The 15905-nt window shown below is 41.6% G+C and overlaps 1 protein-coding gene across 1 annotated transcript in view; it reads right to left on the bottom strand.

The window, feature by feature from the left end:
• The window catches only part of LOC146200197 (diuretic hormone receptor-like), a 235591-nt gene that overhangs the window by 77475 nt on the left and 142211 nt on the right, over positions 1-15905 (bottom strand). The window contains exons 2-3 of the mRNA XM_084595418.1: positions 10989-11096; positions 460-670 (exon numbers count right to left, since the gene is read on the bottom strand). Of these exons, the coding sequence (XP_084451544.1) occupies positions 460-667 (208 nt within the window). The 5' untranslated portion in view covers positions 668-670; positions 10989-11096. The remainder of the gene's footprint in view (positions 1-459; positions 671-10988; positions 11097-15905) is intronic.

Here is a 15905-nt window from a genome sequence, read left to right as displayed (position 1 = left end):
AGTGCACATTTGTCGCCACGTATTGCTTAGGCTTCTGCGCTAAACAATTGCGGGGTACCGCCCTTTTTGTTTTCAGCTTTCGAACGTTTGTGGCCACGACACATAGGTTTCAGTACGTGCAGTCGCCAGATAGTTCGCCCGATATGTGACCTCGGAAACAAATTTACTATACCTTGGACTCGCAGCAATTAGTTTTCTGCTATATTTCTGGTTACTCCGCTAACGCCAGTAAAATATATTTTTTAAATAACCGAATCCCTTAAATACTTTCTTTCGACTGAACTACCTATACATGTACACCTTGAAGACTATGGGCTACAGTTTACTTCCTGGTGCTACGCAAGGGTAGGTGTCTCATCTTGGGACCCACGAACAATACTTTCAATGCTTAAAGCGTGCTAATCTCTATGCAACATACATGCGGGGCCTCATGCATCCACCCCGGCAAAGCTATCTTACCGGGCAAACTGCCGCTGAATGCCGACATGTAGCAGAGGAGCTCAGGTGACATAGAGACATTCTGTGTCGTCTGCGTAGCTGCACCATCGATGGTGACAGCTGACTCCGTAGTAAGGTAAGAGTCCTGGGATTCAGTTGCGTTGATGATACCAGTCCTTGTGGAGCCGTCATCACCTCGCTGAAGATCCAGGTAACCGCTGAAGGCCATCAACTACGGGAAAAGAAATGTTTTGCCTGTAGACATCGGAAAGGGGCTTCGGTCGAACATGTGTGACTGATTTTTCACGATTGATTAATTACGCAGAATTTTATTTTAACGTTTTAGCAACAAACTGGACAGTGAGGTAAGTTTAAATCATCTGACACCCGCACGCTGCTCCTTGTGTGGAAACCTTGTTCACTTGACAATAAAGAAATTGGCCTATTTCTTCTTCTTATCTTTTTTCTCACACACCGGATATTTTGAGGTGAGTGCAGAAGCCAATTTCCGCGTAATGAGATACAGCGGTTAGACATTGGTAATTGACAAAATTTGGTTTGCGGACAGGTATATCTAGAGGCGACCCATATCAGCAATTAAACGCATCTGTTAAACACTTATCGGCTGTAAATTCCAACAAAATTACACTCCTCTGCGCAACCTAGAAAAGTGCACGAATGACTCTTTTGTGTTCCATGGGCTTAAACTACATGCTTCAAGGCCAGTTTTAACAAAGAGTGCTGTTAGTTGCTATTGTGGACTTCTCGCGCTAACGTCAACTCACGCTGTTCCAAGAATTACGTAGGAACATTTCCGCAATACCAGGCCCGGCTACAATATTTTTTCTCTTTAAAAATCAAGCTGACACACAGAGGCACTGCGAATAGGACACCGCATCTACCACTGGCAGAGCGGAGGCTCAGGAAGCCATAGACCACACCGTCTGTCTCCATTGATTATTTTCTTTACTACTGCACAATATGTGAATACAGACTTGGAAATATATTGGCTAGGTTTCAACGTTCGTCATTATTAACATTTTTAAATATTCGCAAACTGCTAATAGAAAAACTGTCGACCCCAAATTTACCGACAAAGGGTGCTTTGCATTTCCACCTTGCTCTGGTGAGAACTAACTTAGAGTGCTTTACAGGGGTACTAAGTCTTACCTCTATCTTTCATTCTTTTCAAGCCATTTCAAATAAGACACCCAAGTATTCCTTGTGACACCTGCGGGCCACAAGGACGTCAGTCATTATCAACCTCACTTAGCTGGATTCAGTAAACCTATGCTAAACTTCTGCATCCACGGGTCACAAAATCCCTATTGGCAAGCACTAACCTTTCGACAATCGCCACTAAATATAATGTGTATCTGTTCACGTGCCTGGAGAAGCGCAGCTATAGCGTGATTTTTACTTTATCTATCTCTGTCAGACGCACTAGTTACACTATACGCGCGCACTTAGCCCTCCGCATGCAACATCACGCCACTGGCTTTACTGCGCTTGCTGGCTATTGTTTTGTAAAGCTCCAACGGAGCGGGAAATTTATTACGCTCAGCACTGGTGTGCTTTTATTGTCAACAAGCGTTCCAAAAGGATCAATGCGGAGCGTAGTCGTATTCTATGCGGCGAACGTATCAAACAAAGGACCCTTAGGTGGAACTGTGCATCAGGTAACATACTTCACGGTCTATCGGGTTCTCAATAGTAACACGTCATCAACGTTCGCAGCCATTCACCTACGCATCTCTGAATGGGAGGCACTTGCCACTATCGTAGTGCGCGTTTTGCAGGAGGTCGTAGCCCATGAACACCTCAGTGTGTGGTTATCTTACAATGCGGAGAGAGCAGGAAACGTCGAAAATATTTCATGAAACAATTTTCGTGATAACACTTTGTTTTTGTTGTCTTCTTACCTCAGTGAGGATGCCTTAAGAGAGACGCGCCCCCGATCTATAATTTCTTAAAATAACCATCAATAGAGGTGGTTAGTGAGGTACATTTAAAATTCTCAATGAGGGTGCATCGTGCTCAAGGCATCCTCTCTGAGGTAGAGAGACGTTAAAAGTTTGCCCTTAGTCAAATATTCTACAAGTTTAAATGGCCGTGCAAAAACAGCCAAATTTTATCGGCTTGGGATAAGGAGAGAATTTTTTCAAAGCACATTCCCTCTAGCGCCTTGTAAAACATTCCAAACGAAATCTTTCTGAAGCTGTGACGCCAACTCAAGCGACAAGGTTGCTGCTGCTAAGGCATGCGTTGAGCTTTACACTCATGGCCAGACAGGGAGGCGCGAGTACAGCAGCCATTATCTTGGCTCCGAGTGGCGTTTGATGGCGTGACGTATACGGAATATGTACGAACACATTCCTTATATTGTCACAGTGACACAGAGGTTAGCTAATTATGATTCTAAACTTGCGCTCACGGGATCAATCTCGGCCGCAGCAGCCCGTTTTCGATAGAGAGGAAAGGCGAAATAAGACCGTGCGCTCTTCGATGTCAGCAAACGTCAAAGACTGCGGGGTTTAAAGAATTCCAGATTTTTCACTGTGCTGCTCATGATAGCAAAAGTGCCGCTTGAGGAAGTTGAACTCCATATTTTATAATTTGTTCTTGAATCATATCTCCCTCCCCCACGCCACCCTCTTCTACCTACATTGACAAGGGGATCCGGAACTGGTCACTACTGATAACAGTTTTCCTGAAGTCCACCCACGTACAAAGCCAACTTCTTTTAGCAGGCTCTGAGAGGTCATTGTGGGGCTGAATATCCTCACGAGGTGTGATACAGAAAGTTTTATAAACCCACAGCTTTCAGGGGCGAGCGCGTACTCAATGGTAAAAAGTGGCGAATATTACCAAATATTCCTCTTACTATTCTTACTAACAATCTGTGACCAGCTGTTACAACAGTAGTTGAAATAGAGCAACTGCCTTGGAGAGGTCTTTAAGCATTCATAATAATTCAATCCGCTTGTTTTGCTTTAAACCAAAAATCAGATTGCCGACTTTTATAGCAATGAGAAGCGTAACAGCCTGGATGAGTTTGCCTGACATGCTTGGATGGAAACTCTGTCGCCTAAAAAACGACTGGGGCGTAAAACGCCGAAAAAAAAAAGAAGGCGCGGCGTGTCTTTTTTATGTATGGTCGTTTCGTGCTTGGTTAGCTTGCGTTTAAACATTTCAAATGCACCTCAATGCTACAGATCATAATCCCGCGTATGGGCGAAATGTTTAAAAATCTGACTATAAACTGTCAGGCTATACGCACGCTTTTATTGCAGGACATAGAAGTGAAGCAGAAAGAAAAACAGCAGCTCAGATATCTCTGGTTAAGTCACGGTGGACTCTGCGATCACGGTCTGCAATGCAGGAAAACTTACAGAAGAAAGATAACCTGTTGTACGACTCATCCACAAGGGCACAGTCGCATAGGGACACTTTTGTGCTGCTATTGATGGACTCCTGGGCTAGAGCACAAGGCCTCTGCAATACTTCATGAATATAGTGTGGTAGATCGCGTAGTCCGTGTAAAATACAAACGAATAAATTTCAACTTGCCTCTTTATTACCCTCTCGGCAAAGCCCTCCGCGTGAAGCGTACAGAGCTCGTTTCTTGGCTGGAGATAGGAGGTGATGAAACAGTGATTTTCATGCGTAAGTTGTTTTAGCGACCCTGCCAAGGTCAACAGATGGCGCTATTCACACAAAACAATAAACATAAGCTGCAATCCCCTGGCATGCGAAGTCGGGAGAAACAAATTGTGCACAAACGACAAAAGCGGAATAAACATTCATTAATTAATTCATTCAAATGCAGCTTCATGGAAATAGTTTCTTCACGAAAAGAACGGTGCCACATTTCTTCACCTGTTCTTTTTTCTTTTACAAGAATTGAGTGCAAACCTTGAATGTCTGAATTTGAAATTTAACGGCACATGCTTGCTGCTGAAAGTAACATGATCACGAACTTTCCCCCCTAGAGAAAGCGCTCGCTTGTATTGCCACATCATTTTTTGAGGGAAGATGCTGAAATTATTCTGCCGGGTGAGCTTGCATTCTAGATGCATTTACGGAGTAGGTTTACCAAGACTAGTTTTATCAGGAGTGGCAGCGGAACTTCAGATATACGTAGCGCCTTTTCGTGCGGAGCGATTTTTAGGTTTGTCAAAACGGGGTGCGTTCTTCCAATTATTATCAGATTAGAGGCGTACCCAAAGCAAGAGGTCTTGGTATTATACGTTTCAATGTCTAGCTCAGTTCCATTTCCGACCAATCATGAGGTGGCAACGTGCCTTTACGCTGAAGATCTAGTCCCCTTCGTTTCCACAAATAGCACGTATTCTATATAGAGCCGTTCCAGTTATATATTGCTCTTGATTAATAGTTGTCCTGCATTGTGGTTCGACCTAACGTAAGTTTGCATTGTTAATTTTCAGGAGATCATGTTAGGTTAATATTGGTTTTTGTAATAGGAATCATACATGAAGAGGACGACAGTCACCGCAGCCGAGGAAAGTATAGAGATTTTTTGAATTTATTCTCTTGGCATAAATGAGTATGGTGCTTATTTCAGGGGTGAAAGATAAAATAACAAGTAGATGAGCTGTTACATAATAAGCCGAAGTGACTGTTGCAATTTTCTCTTTTTTGTATTAATATTGCATACAAGCGAAGACAGAGTGTTCACAAGAGTTTTGTGACTCCAAGCTCTTATTTATAAATAACGCTCCATCCTGCTCTCACAGCAAGAGGTACTCCGTCTTTGTTTAAAAGTCCCAGAATAAAAATATGGGATAATAACAGTAATAATAATAATAATAATAATAATAATAATAATAATAATAATAATAATAATAATAATAATAATAATAATAATAATAATAATAATAATAATAATAATAATAATAACTTTATTTCACCACCACAAAGTACATGGTGGCAGGATGCCTACAGTAAAAGCTGCCTCTTGGGCAGCTTGACAAGGCCACGGGCACCCAGCCGTTTACTTTGGCAGCAAAAGTAGTACACAATATTTAAAAAAACGACAATGCATGTATCACAGAAAACTACATAAGCACATGACAAGTATTCGTCACAAAAACAAAAATAAAACCACATACATAATTATTCACATGCAAAATAAAATCACCATGTAGAATTTTTACTTTCATAATGGAGTGTCTGTCGCTCAGTAGGAAATATTCAAGCAGTTGTTTGTATGAGGTATGTTCAAGTGGGATATTATGTTGGCGTATGTTGTTCTGCATGTTTTAATATGCCACTTATAGATGTTTCTCGTTTCGTAGACTTTGTAGCCGAGTTCAGTGTTAGCCAGTTTATAAAAAAAAAGACGTGTTATTAGTAATCTCGCGTTTTAAAGCGTGGCATAAATGAAAGTTGTACTGTTTAGTAATCGGAAGTATTTTATGCTTACAAAAAAGTTCTAGTGTGTGGTATGTTCTAGGGACATTTTCAAGTATTTTTAAAATATTTTTTGTAAGATATGCAACTTTTTTAAGTTTTCTTCTGATGTTTTACCCCAAACTAAATTGCAGTAGCTGAGGCGAGAATGAAATGATGATAAACTGCGAGCATTGCTTTTGAAGGCAAGATGTGACGATGGCGATATGGAAATGCAGAATATTTTTAAATAATAGTTTCGACACTTGGAGAAAGATAACGCCTTCTGACGGTGCAGAAGATACTAAATATGCTGTGACTCGGAGCAGCATGCGTCCCAGTAAGTTGTACTTCGTCGGTGTTTGCAATTCTTTCCAAATCATCCGCCTAGCTGCACACATAAGAACTATTAAGGTCTTAATGCGTGAATCCTGAACTGAATCTGAGAAAGTCTGAATACCTGAAATTATCTGGGGTGGCGTACAGCGCGTTCTTAAAGCAAGTTTTGAATATATTTTCCACTTTATGCGAAAATATAAAGGTCACTGCCGAAATTGCATTGGGAAAATGTGAAAGTTTAGGACTTCCCCCGCGTCGTATTTGCAATTATTATTCTTTATTTATTGATTTATTGCTTTTTATTTATTACCTTTATGTTTGTTATTTTAATTGCTTTTTTATTCTTTTTATTTACCACTGCAATGAATTGTAATGATTATTATTATTATTATTATTATTATTATTATTATTATTATTATTATTATTATTATTATTATTATTACTATTATTATTATTATTATTATTATTATTATTATTATTATTATTATTATTATTATTATTATTATTATTATTATTATTATTATTATTATTATTATTATTATTATTATTATTATTATTATTATTATTATTATTATTTACTATCATCACTTCCATCACGTCCAAGCAGTCTGTGCATATAATACGGTGGCTAGGTTTCGTAGGTGCGAGCAAGTTCCACATCATTGCTCCCTTCTGGAAGTGAGTTTCAGCCTCTGATATTTCCAGAGTAGTGAATCTGAGCAGTGAGACTGAGAACGTTAGGCTTTATTTTTTTATTAAACCAGTAGCATCGCTGATGGAAAGGTAGCCGTGCCTTAAATAAAGAGATAACACCATTCAATAGACGCCATCCTTAGGCTTCGTTATGGAGTCCTCATCTGTATAAAACGGCAATAAGAAACAGCTTTTTGCCAGCAGTTTCCGTTCAGTCAGTGGCCAATCTGTCTGATAAGTCTTTTTTGGTCATCTTCAGGAAGATGCCTGTCGTTTTTCTTGGCATTCTTTGGTTCTGATGAAATATTCCGAAAAGTGTCCGTTATTTTGGACGAGCAGAAATACTTTGGAAAGAAAAGCGTGAAATTCTGATTGAAGGTAGCGGAGCAAGGTGCAGAAAAATAAAAGCACGAGCATAAAGTTAAAACACACCAAGCAAAGATAATGGGAAAGAGAAACACTATCCAGTTGAAATCAATAAAAAAAGGCATTTACAGAGCATATTATACGAAGCGCGCAGTAACAGATGGTATCTTGAAGTATTGAGCAAGATTTCAAAAAGACCGCAAGGGTTGCAAGGAGCGACCGCGAGTCGGTATTTTCGATGATTACGGAGCCGCTAATGGCAAAACATGGGGTAAATTGATGAAACCTGAAAGAGCCCTTTCCTTCATCCTTTAGTGAAAGTATCCAAAGTGATAAAGGCAAAAAATATGATGACTTTCTTTGAAGTGTACATCTATTATAAAGTTCTCTTGCCGTCACTGCTGGGTAGGTTTTGTGTTCTACTACGATGGCTTCTGCCTGTTTCTAGAAGAAAGTGGGGCTAGTGTAAAGTGTAGGCTTGTAAACGCCATAAGTGTCTTTTTTAAATGTCCAGGCGATCAAATCGATTCGAGCAGCTTGTACGCGTGTGCGTTAGTTTTCTACAGCGTGCTAAACCATTATTAACGTGCGAGTAAATAAATAGGAGAAATAATATTGCTCGCATCTCAATTCTTTACAGTACTCTTACAAATTTCCTTCGGTGGAGCTATACCAATAGACCTGTCTAGAAGCTATCGATGTTTCTTTGAGGAGAAGGTTCAGAGTTCTATGAGGCCATCATTTCCTTGTCGGCTGAGAATTTAGCAGCCCCGTTCCTGTGACGTGGTCGTAATTTTCGAAGTTCTGAGGTTTCAAACTAAGCGTGCGAGTGTCAAGATGTAATCGAGCACGCGGCGCCCCCGCGCACGCACACACACACACACGCTGCTCGATATGTATATATATATATATATTATTGGTTAAACAAGTCAACACTAAACGAGGCAGAGCACAACGTAGGGGATTTTTTATTTTATCTTTTTTTCCTATGTACCTAAATTAGTACTGTATTAATTTTAGAGTGATATGCAATTGAATAAAAAGAAGAGGAAAAAAGTTATAGAGGACACCTAAGTTCTGCCTTTAAGGGCATGACGCGAAAGCGTAGGCTACCAGCCCACATATAAATTTCAGCTCAAGCAAAACTATATGATAGTGCCTGCTTGGCCAAGGGGCAACGTGATTGCAAGGGTCTTGGCAGGCTGATTCTGATATCATCCACCATTATGAAAAAGAGGCCAGAGTTGGCAGCTCCTGCCAAATGTAATGTCAGGAAACCCTACATACAGTTAGTGCTTCATGTCAACTGCCAACTACCACCTATCAGTGCCGCGCTCGTAATTTGTCGCTCACAACACGAGCGCCGACGGACGGTCGCCGACGCCTGATTTTCGGTAAACAGTGTCTTCAACGTTATCGCGTTAATAATACGTCACTGGTGGGAAAAGAATTCATGACCGGCAAATATCACATCCGGTGTTTTTAAGAACTGAGCTAGGTGGGATTAAAAGTGGAGGAAGGTGGGAGTGAAAGTGGATAGAGAGAAAGAGGAGCCGTAGTGGAGGGCTACGGAGTAATTTCGACCACCTGGGGATCTTTAACGGGCGCTGACATCGCACAGCGCACAGACGCCTCTTCGTTTCGCCTCCATCGATCGAAATGCAGCAGCAGAGGTCGGGTTCGAAACCGGGTACTCCGCTACAGTAGTCGGGCGTCTTACCACAGCACCACCCCGGCGGGGCCCGTGTGAGATCCCAGGTGGCCGAAATTACTCCGTAGTCCTCCACTACGGCTCCTCTTCATCTCTTTCAACTTTCACTCCCACCGTATTCCCTTCCCTTACGGCGCGGTCAGGTGTGCACAGAAATTAGGATGGATGCTGTGCGTTTTCCTTAATGTGAACCAATTATTATTATTATTATTCGTCTTTGTAGCAACTTTTTGCATTCCAAAGGAGACACCTGCGCTGATGATGACAGCTCCACAAGCGGAAAGGCGGCTAGCAGGCAGTTCATAGTGAAACTGGTCAGCACCACATGTAGACAAATGGGCTTTCTCAACCACACAAATTATATGACAGCGTGTAAACCCAATGCCGTTGAGGCATGAGTGAATCAACTTTATTGTCCGACAGAAAGGGGCTCTTTCCTCTCGAACAGCCAAAAGTAGAAGCCGTCACTAAGGCGCGTGCGCGACAGAGGTAAATGATCCTCTTTGGTGTGTTGTACCCAATGCACGCGGAAAGCAGTTTAAAATAACTCTGAAAGCCATTTGTTCCTTCTGACAGTTTCTGCAGCGGTCGATGTTATCTCACGACATTTTGGTACTCTTTCCGTCTAGGGTGGTTGTTGCTTTGGCAATTCACGCGTTGCATTCCGAGAGCTTTTTTTCCCTGACCATCTTGCCTGACTCGCCTCCTTTTACTGTTTGTTTTTATTTGCATGAAACAATCTTGAAGAGAAAAGCAAATCTTAAATATAGGCACATTTGTGCGCCCGACACTGATTCGCCACGGATTCTACAATGAATCGCACTATTCAAACTCTGCCTTAAACATATCGCACAAGGCAGCAGTAAGCGACGCATGGTAGAGATTTTGCTGTCAGCTTTTCGTTCTCGAATTTGAAATCTATCTCTGCATTCATATAGGCAGTCAGTGAGGGAAATATTGCGAAGGAGAAATTAGGTTTTGTTAATAACTAAAGTATGCTCCACTCCGCTTTATTTGGGGGCCTGCGTGTCCAGAATTACTTTGTTTGAATGAATGTTTTCCAGCCTGTTCGCAGTTTCCCGACGTTGTAACTAGGTGCTCGTTTTTATGTTAGGGCTCTAATGTATTCAGGTATTACCTAGGTACCGAAATTCGTAATTTATAAATTCGGAACCACAGTGAGGAGCAACAGTGCTATATTTTTCTTATTAAAATATTACTGTTATGCTGCACGTCAGCTATAAACGGACAAGAACTATAACGCTCTGATAAGTAAACTCCGAAGGATTGAAGGATTTGAGGCAGGCACGTTTCTATGCCTTTGCAGAATAAGATGTTGCTTTACGAGCATGCGGAGATTCACGGTACTATTATTTATCGTTTGATGAACGCCGGTTCAGTCGATAAACAAAAAGAAATTAACACGTAAAGGGGATGTGGGCAACGATTTTGCACGCTTTTGCCGAGAAACAGCACAGTAATTCTGAGAGCACAGTAATTAAATTTTGTAAACACAAAGCACAAGTTAAAAAGTGTAAAGCTTAACGTCAGGCGCGACCACCGATGCGATTTATACTCGATGTACAATCATACATTTGTGTACTCTCTGCCTGCTTAGTAGGCAAGCAGCTTTGACGATCGCACTGTTGTGCCAATGAAGAGGAATCTAGGGCGAATCGACCCTAACATGGCGGCCACAATTTGACAGGTAGCATCCATGCATGCATGTATTATGAAAGGCGCAGAAAGTCATAGACAATAAGCGAAAACTCTCTATGTCACCTGCCAGCTAGGATCCTGGGGACCAGGCTTGCCCGCTCTAACGCCACACTATGCGGACAGAGGCGATATAGCTCAAAACATCAACTCAAAAAGTTCAGCTCATTAGCACATTCCATTGCAAAACGTCTCGCTACTTGCGCCATTAAAACCAACTCGGGTAAATTGTTGGTTATCTTTCCAGTACATATGTGAAAGCATAAAACGGCGCTTAATTAGCGAAACTTATTAGTCATCACACATGGCTTACCTTTGGGCAGGCGAAACCTTCAGATGAGAGCTGTAAGATGTCAGGCCCTTGCCCTCACAAAGATTCAGCGGGACGAGGGTTGCCTCACCGGCTTCATCGCAGACGTTCCTGCAACAAGTGAAACGTTTTAATTGTTAAGGCCACGAAAATAATAATGTTCAAGCTTTCGTTTAGAGGAGCGAACTGCAACTAAGCAGACCTCAGCATTAAATTCAACTTGTTATATGTACAGGCCTGGGAAGTAGCACGCAACTCCTATACACAGTTCCAGTTTCATAACTGCTGAATAAAAAAAAAAGCATTTAAATCACACATTCCAAAGCAGGAGTTCGTATGAACTTGAAAATGTTAATAAGCTTCGATACAACAAAATTGCGAAAAAAATGTGAATCTCACTACATTTCCTTCTTTACAACGCACAGCCTTATGCAAAGTGGTATATAATATAAATAAATTTGGCATTAAGTGTCTAAAATAGTGTTTGCATAAGAGATACTTTGTGCAAACTGAAGTGTCAATGGTGTTATTGGCATTTAGTGAGAAAAACAAGGAGAAATCATCAACAATCAAAGTGTTGCGAGAAGCGCTATATTAGTTCTCTTATGTAAAACGTGCCGGCTCATTTTCTGCCATACATCTCGTAACAGAGCCAGCCTCCCGCGTTCCGCATTTCTTTGATGAGATTATTCTGCGGTGTCTTCAACTTAGTACTTAAAGCGTCAATAACTGTGCTTTTGAAAATACACTCGGAAAAGGGAGCATATAAAACCGTTATAAAAGTAAGCTTATAAACTTACATCACAATATACCGGCCTCGTCTCCTTTCCTTAGATGTGATATTCGGGCCAGAATAAATCAAAACAGAAAAAAAGAATGTGCCTTATACGAAAGTCCTAGAGTATAGGTGCATTTTGAGTACTTAAAGCGTCAATAACTGTGCTTTTGAAAGTACACTCGGAAAAGGGAGCAAACAAAACCATTATAAAAGTAAGCTTATAAACTTACATCACAATATACCGGCCTCGTCTCCTTTCCCTAGATGTGATTTTCGGGCCAGAATAAATCAAAACAGAAAAAAAGAATGTGCCTTATACGAAAGTCCTAGAGTATAGGTGCATTTTGAGTACTTAAAGCGTCAATAACTGTGCTTTTGAAAATACACTCGGAAAAGGGAGCATATAAAACCATTATAAAAGTAAGCTTATAAACTTACATCACAATATACAAGCCTCGTCTCCTTTCCCTAGATGTGATTTTCGGGCCAGAACAAATCAAAACAGAAAAAAAGAATGTGCCTCATACGAAAGTCCTAGAGTATAGGTGCATTTTGTGTACTCTTCTATTCTCATCTTCACTATAACAGGAATGCGTTTCAGCCTTAGAATGTATTTTCTGTGCACTTTCCGTTGTTCTTAACCATGTGCATTTTCTGTTTTGTTCATTTGCCGGTGCTCATGTGAATGCATAATGTCTAATCAAATTTTTTATAAATGCAGATTTACTGATCTTTCTACTTCTTTTCCCCTGCAATGTATTATTGTTACTAGCGTATATGTTTTTTATGCATTCCTAATGCATGTAAGCATGCAGGTGTTCTTTCTTTACTTCACGTGCTATGTAACCTGCCCCTTTTTTGGTTGTGACTCCGAATTGTGATGATCGCTATGACATCCTCGGTGCACTGAGAATGGAATGCTTCGGATGAATCAAGAAAAGCTCAGAAGTATTGATGGCTTCAGCTTTTACGTGCATTCATAACGGCAAATTCGTTTGTCAGAGGAAAACACTGCTACCAAACTTGAGCTATTGCCTACTAAGACTTCTTAGACAGTAATTGGTAACTAAATTCCTGCGTCTGACATTCTCTGTCCCTATACCACGAACACACATGAAACATTAAGAACAAAATTGCTGTTCTTGACATCGTCTGTCTCTGTAACCGGCTCCAGCACATCGAATGAACAGCGCGAGGTAAACCATTCATGTAGTAAGTTATCGGCGAGGTCAAACTCATAGCAGGAAAACGCTTGTCTCCTTTCCTCCATTTTCTTAGAACTAGGCGCCCACTTCCAGTACACTCCAGGCTCCAGGTTCACTTCAAATGGGATCCAGTTAAAAGACTGCCAGGGTTCGCAATTCTGGTTATATTCCCGGCCAGATAACGTTTTTATTGATTTTCCTTGGAAACCTTCTTTCAAATTATAGTCAGTTTATCAATACAGCCCGAGCCTTGAAGTCTTAAGAGCGTAACGCGTTGGTGATTAGATGCGCCTACGCAAAAACTTACATGACTGAATGGTACTTTGAATCTTCTTCAAAGAACGTTGTTGGCTTATAATACTGGTTTTTCCTCTTCATGGCTGCGAAGTCGTTCAGAGTCGTAACAAAAACAATTATGCTCTAAAAAGCTTTACTTCATTAGATGCGGCGTACTTTCCCTCATTTCGAAGCCTGGAATAGCTAAAAACAGTATGTTCGAAGGCTGACAAAACAGAATGCGAGTCGTAAATGCAGGAACTACATCTGTTTAGCTCAGTAACGAGTACATTGTTCTGACTTCGCCTTCGCTTTGTTGTTCCATGGTTTTACCTGCTGCTGCTGACTTTCGAAGGCGTGTAGCTATTCCAGGTTTTTTTTTGTTCGCATAGAGAAAAATGGTTGTGCAAAATAAGGGCAAAAATGTGTACTGTTATGGATGCCCATTACATGTCCAAACTTTCTAGATCGGCCAAAGTACAGCAGCGAAGTGATGCGACGACAGATGGGAGGCGAAAGAAGGGGGGGGGGGGGGGGGGGCACCGCTGTGGTCGTCTCCTACATGGGCAAGACAAAAGCTTCGAATAATTTGTTTGGTTTTCTTCTCGCATTACGTTTTCTCTCGGGATAAACAACACTCGCTTGTATGAGTCTGCAGCCTGAAGGCGCTTTCAAGAGAAACAAATATCAGGTCGACTATGCTCTTTATTTTAGTATTACGAAGCTACGGCAACGTAAATGTATTTTGCTTTCGAACTCACAGCCCGCTTTGAAATCGCGTCATTCCTCGGCACGTTGTACTCATTTTTAAAGGAAAAACATGAGAAATGCGAATGCCTGAGCGGTGTTGTTGCGCACGGTGCATCCCACCGCCTGTCGAATACAACCACCGTCCCGCGAAGGCATCAAAGTTCACCGGCGTACTATAATTGCTTAACAGGAAAAGAAAGGCGCAGTGTCTGTCACTCACGGGACTGACACATCTTACGGACAGATCTACCAATACCAGATTTTCCTCATGAGCCTACATAAATTAGTGGCTAGACTATTGAACTCATGGAGAGACCTTGTTAGACAGCATGGACCTAGTTAATGCATTAGAACCACAAGATACCGAGCGTGCACGAAAGTGGAGAGAAATACGATTGAAATGCACATGCCATCGCTATTGTAAGGATATTTCACAGGGGCACGCCGTTAAGCCGAAGTAGAGTGAAAAGACACTTATAGTGGAAACTGACTGCATTATAAGCTCTTGCAACCAATAAGCGACAAAGTATATAGAAATATTAAGCAGTGTGTGCAGCGTCGAAGGCGATCAAAGTTGAAAGACAAATGCACGCCAAGCTAGTTCCTATTCAGTTCCTCTTTTCATTACTCCTGAAATTTCTATCAAAAATGAAAACCATTCGGCCATTTCTTTTTTTCCGTGTGCTTCAATGGCATTGGCCCGTTTTTAGTGCTGGCATATAATTAAATAACAAAACCTTCATCATGTTAGACTGATGTTTGTGGTGAATATCAATACTGCAGAAGCAGGTTTTTGTTAAGTCTTCCATGACAAAAGGTACATTTCGCTTACACAAGGTTCACACATACGCCCTTTATATAACCGTTTCACTCCAGACGGACCCCCCGCCGGGGTGGCGCAGTGGTTACGGCTCTCGACTACTGTTCCCAAGGACGCGGGATCGAATCCCGGCCTCGGTGGCAGCTTGTCAATGGAGGCGGAAAGCAAGGCGTCCGTGTGCTGTGCGATGTCAGTGCACGTTAAAGAACCAGAGGTGGTCGAAATTTCCGGAGTCCTCCACTACGGCGCCTCTCATAGCCTGAGTTGCTTTGGGACGTTAAACCCCACAAACCAACCAACCGTCCAGACAGACCAAGTTCTAGGCATGGGAATGTTTCTGCGTTTCCAATATGTGCCCTTTCACATTGGTGGATAATAAACAGTGACGCGGCTGTCACTCTCACCATAAACCTCTGTCAGGTAATCCACCCCCTCCCCCCCCCCCTCCTAAAAAAACCCTTCAAAATTCAAGAAGTCTCTTTAGAGAAACAGTGTTCAACCATTTCAGCACCCTGTGGAGTTAACCTCTGTAGCCATGCTTGACCAAGGGAACGAAAAGGTCCCAAGCTGAGCGTCTACATTGCATTTATTTATTCAAACTACCCTTAAAGACACTTTTTCGAGATTATTACATAAGGGAGGGGTGCTCTGCTGGTACTCATGAGTGACGGATAAGACGGGCCTGGCGTCGTCTCTGCTTTGTTCCACATGACTTGTCTGATAATACATAAACATCATAATATGTCCTGTCCAGAGTACAACGTGTAAAGGTGTGTGTGGTTTCCTTCACAGAGCGCACACTGCAGAACATTATCTACCAGCGTGGACATCATACATGAAAAAAGAAGGCTTCATGCCTTGTTCTAAATATCGTGAGGGACTAAGAATTTCATTCGAGATGGTGACAGTTTGATTGCACTATGTGGTATTATGAGTGATTCTTAGCATAGCGGGTATATAAGCCAGGTCTTGGGTATGTGACTGAATTGTGTGTTTTTTATCATTTAGGTGCCGCTAATCTGGAACAATTGCCGGCAGGATAAGCAAGGCTTATTCTACTGGTAGCAAACAACACCTTCATCTTCTTTCTA

This window comes from Amblyomma maculatum, chromosome 2 (genome assembly GCF_055883805.1).
Source record: "Amblyomma maculatum isolate TAMU_Amacu chromosome 2, ASM5588380v1, whole genome shotgun sequence".
NCBI lineage: Eukaryota > Metazoa > Arthropoda > Arachnida > Ixodida > Ixodidae > Amblyomma > Amblyomma maculatum.
Note: the sequence above shows the minus strand (reverse complement) of the source record. Positions and strands in the feature narration are given on the sequence as shown.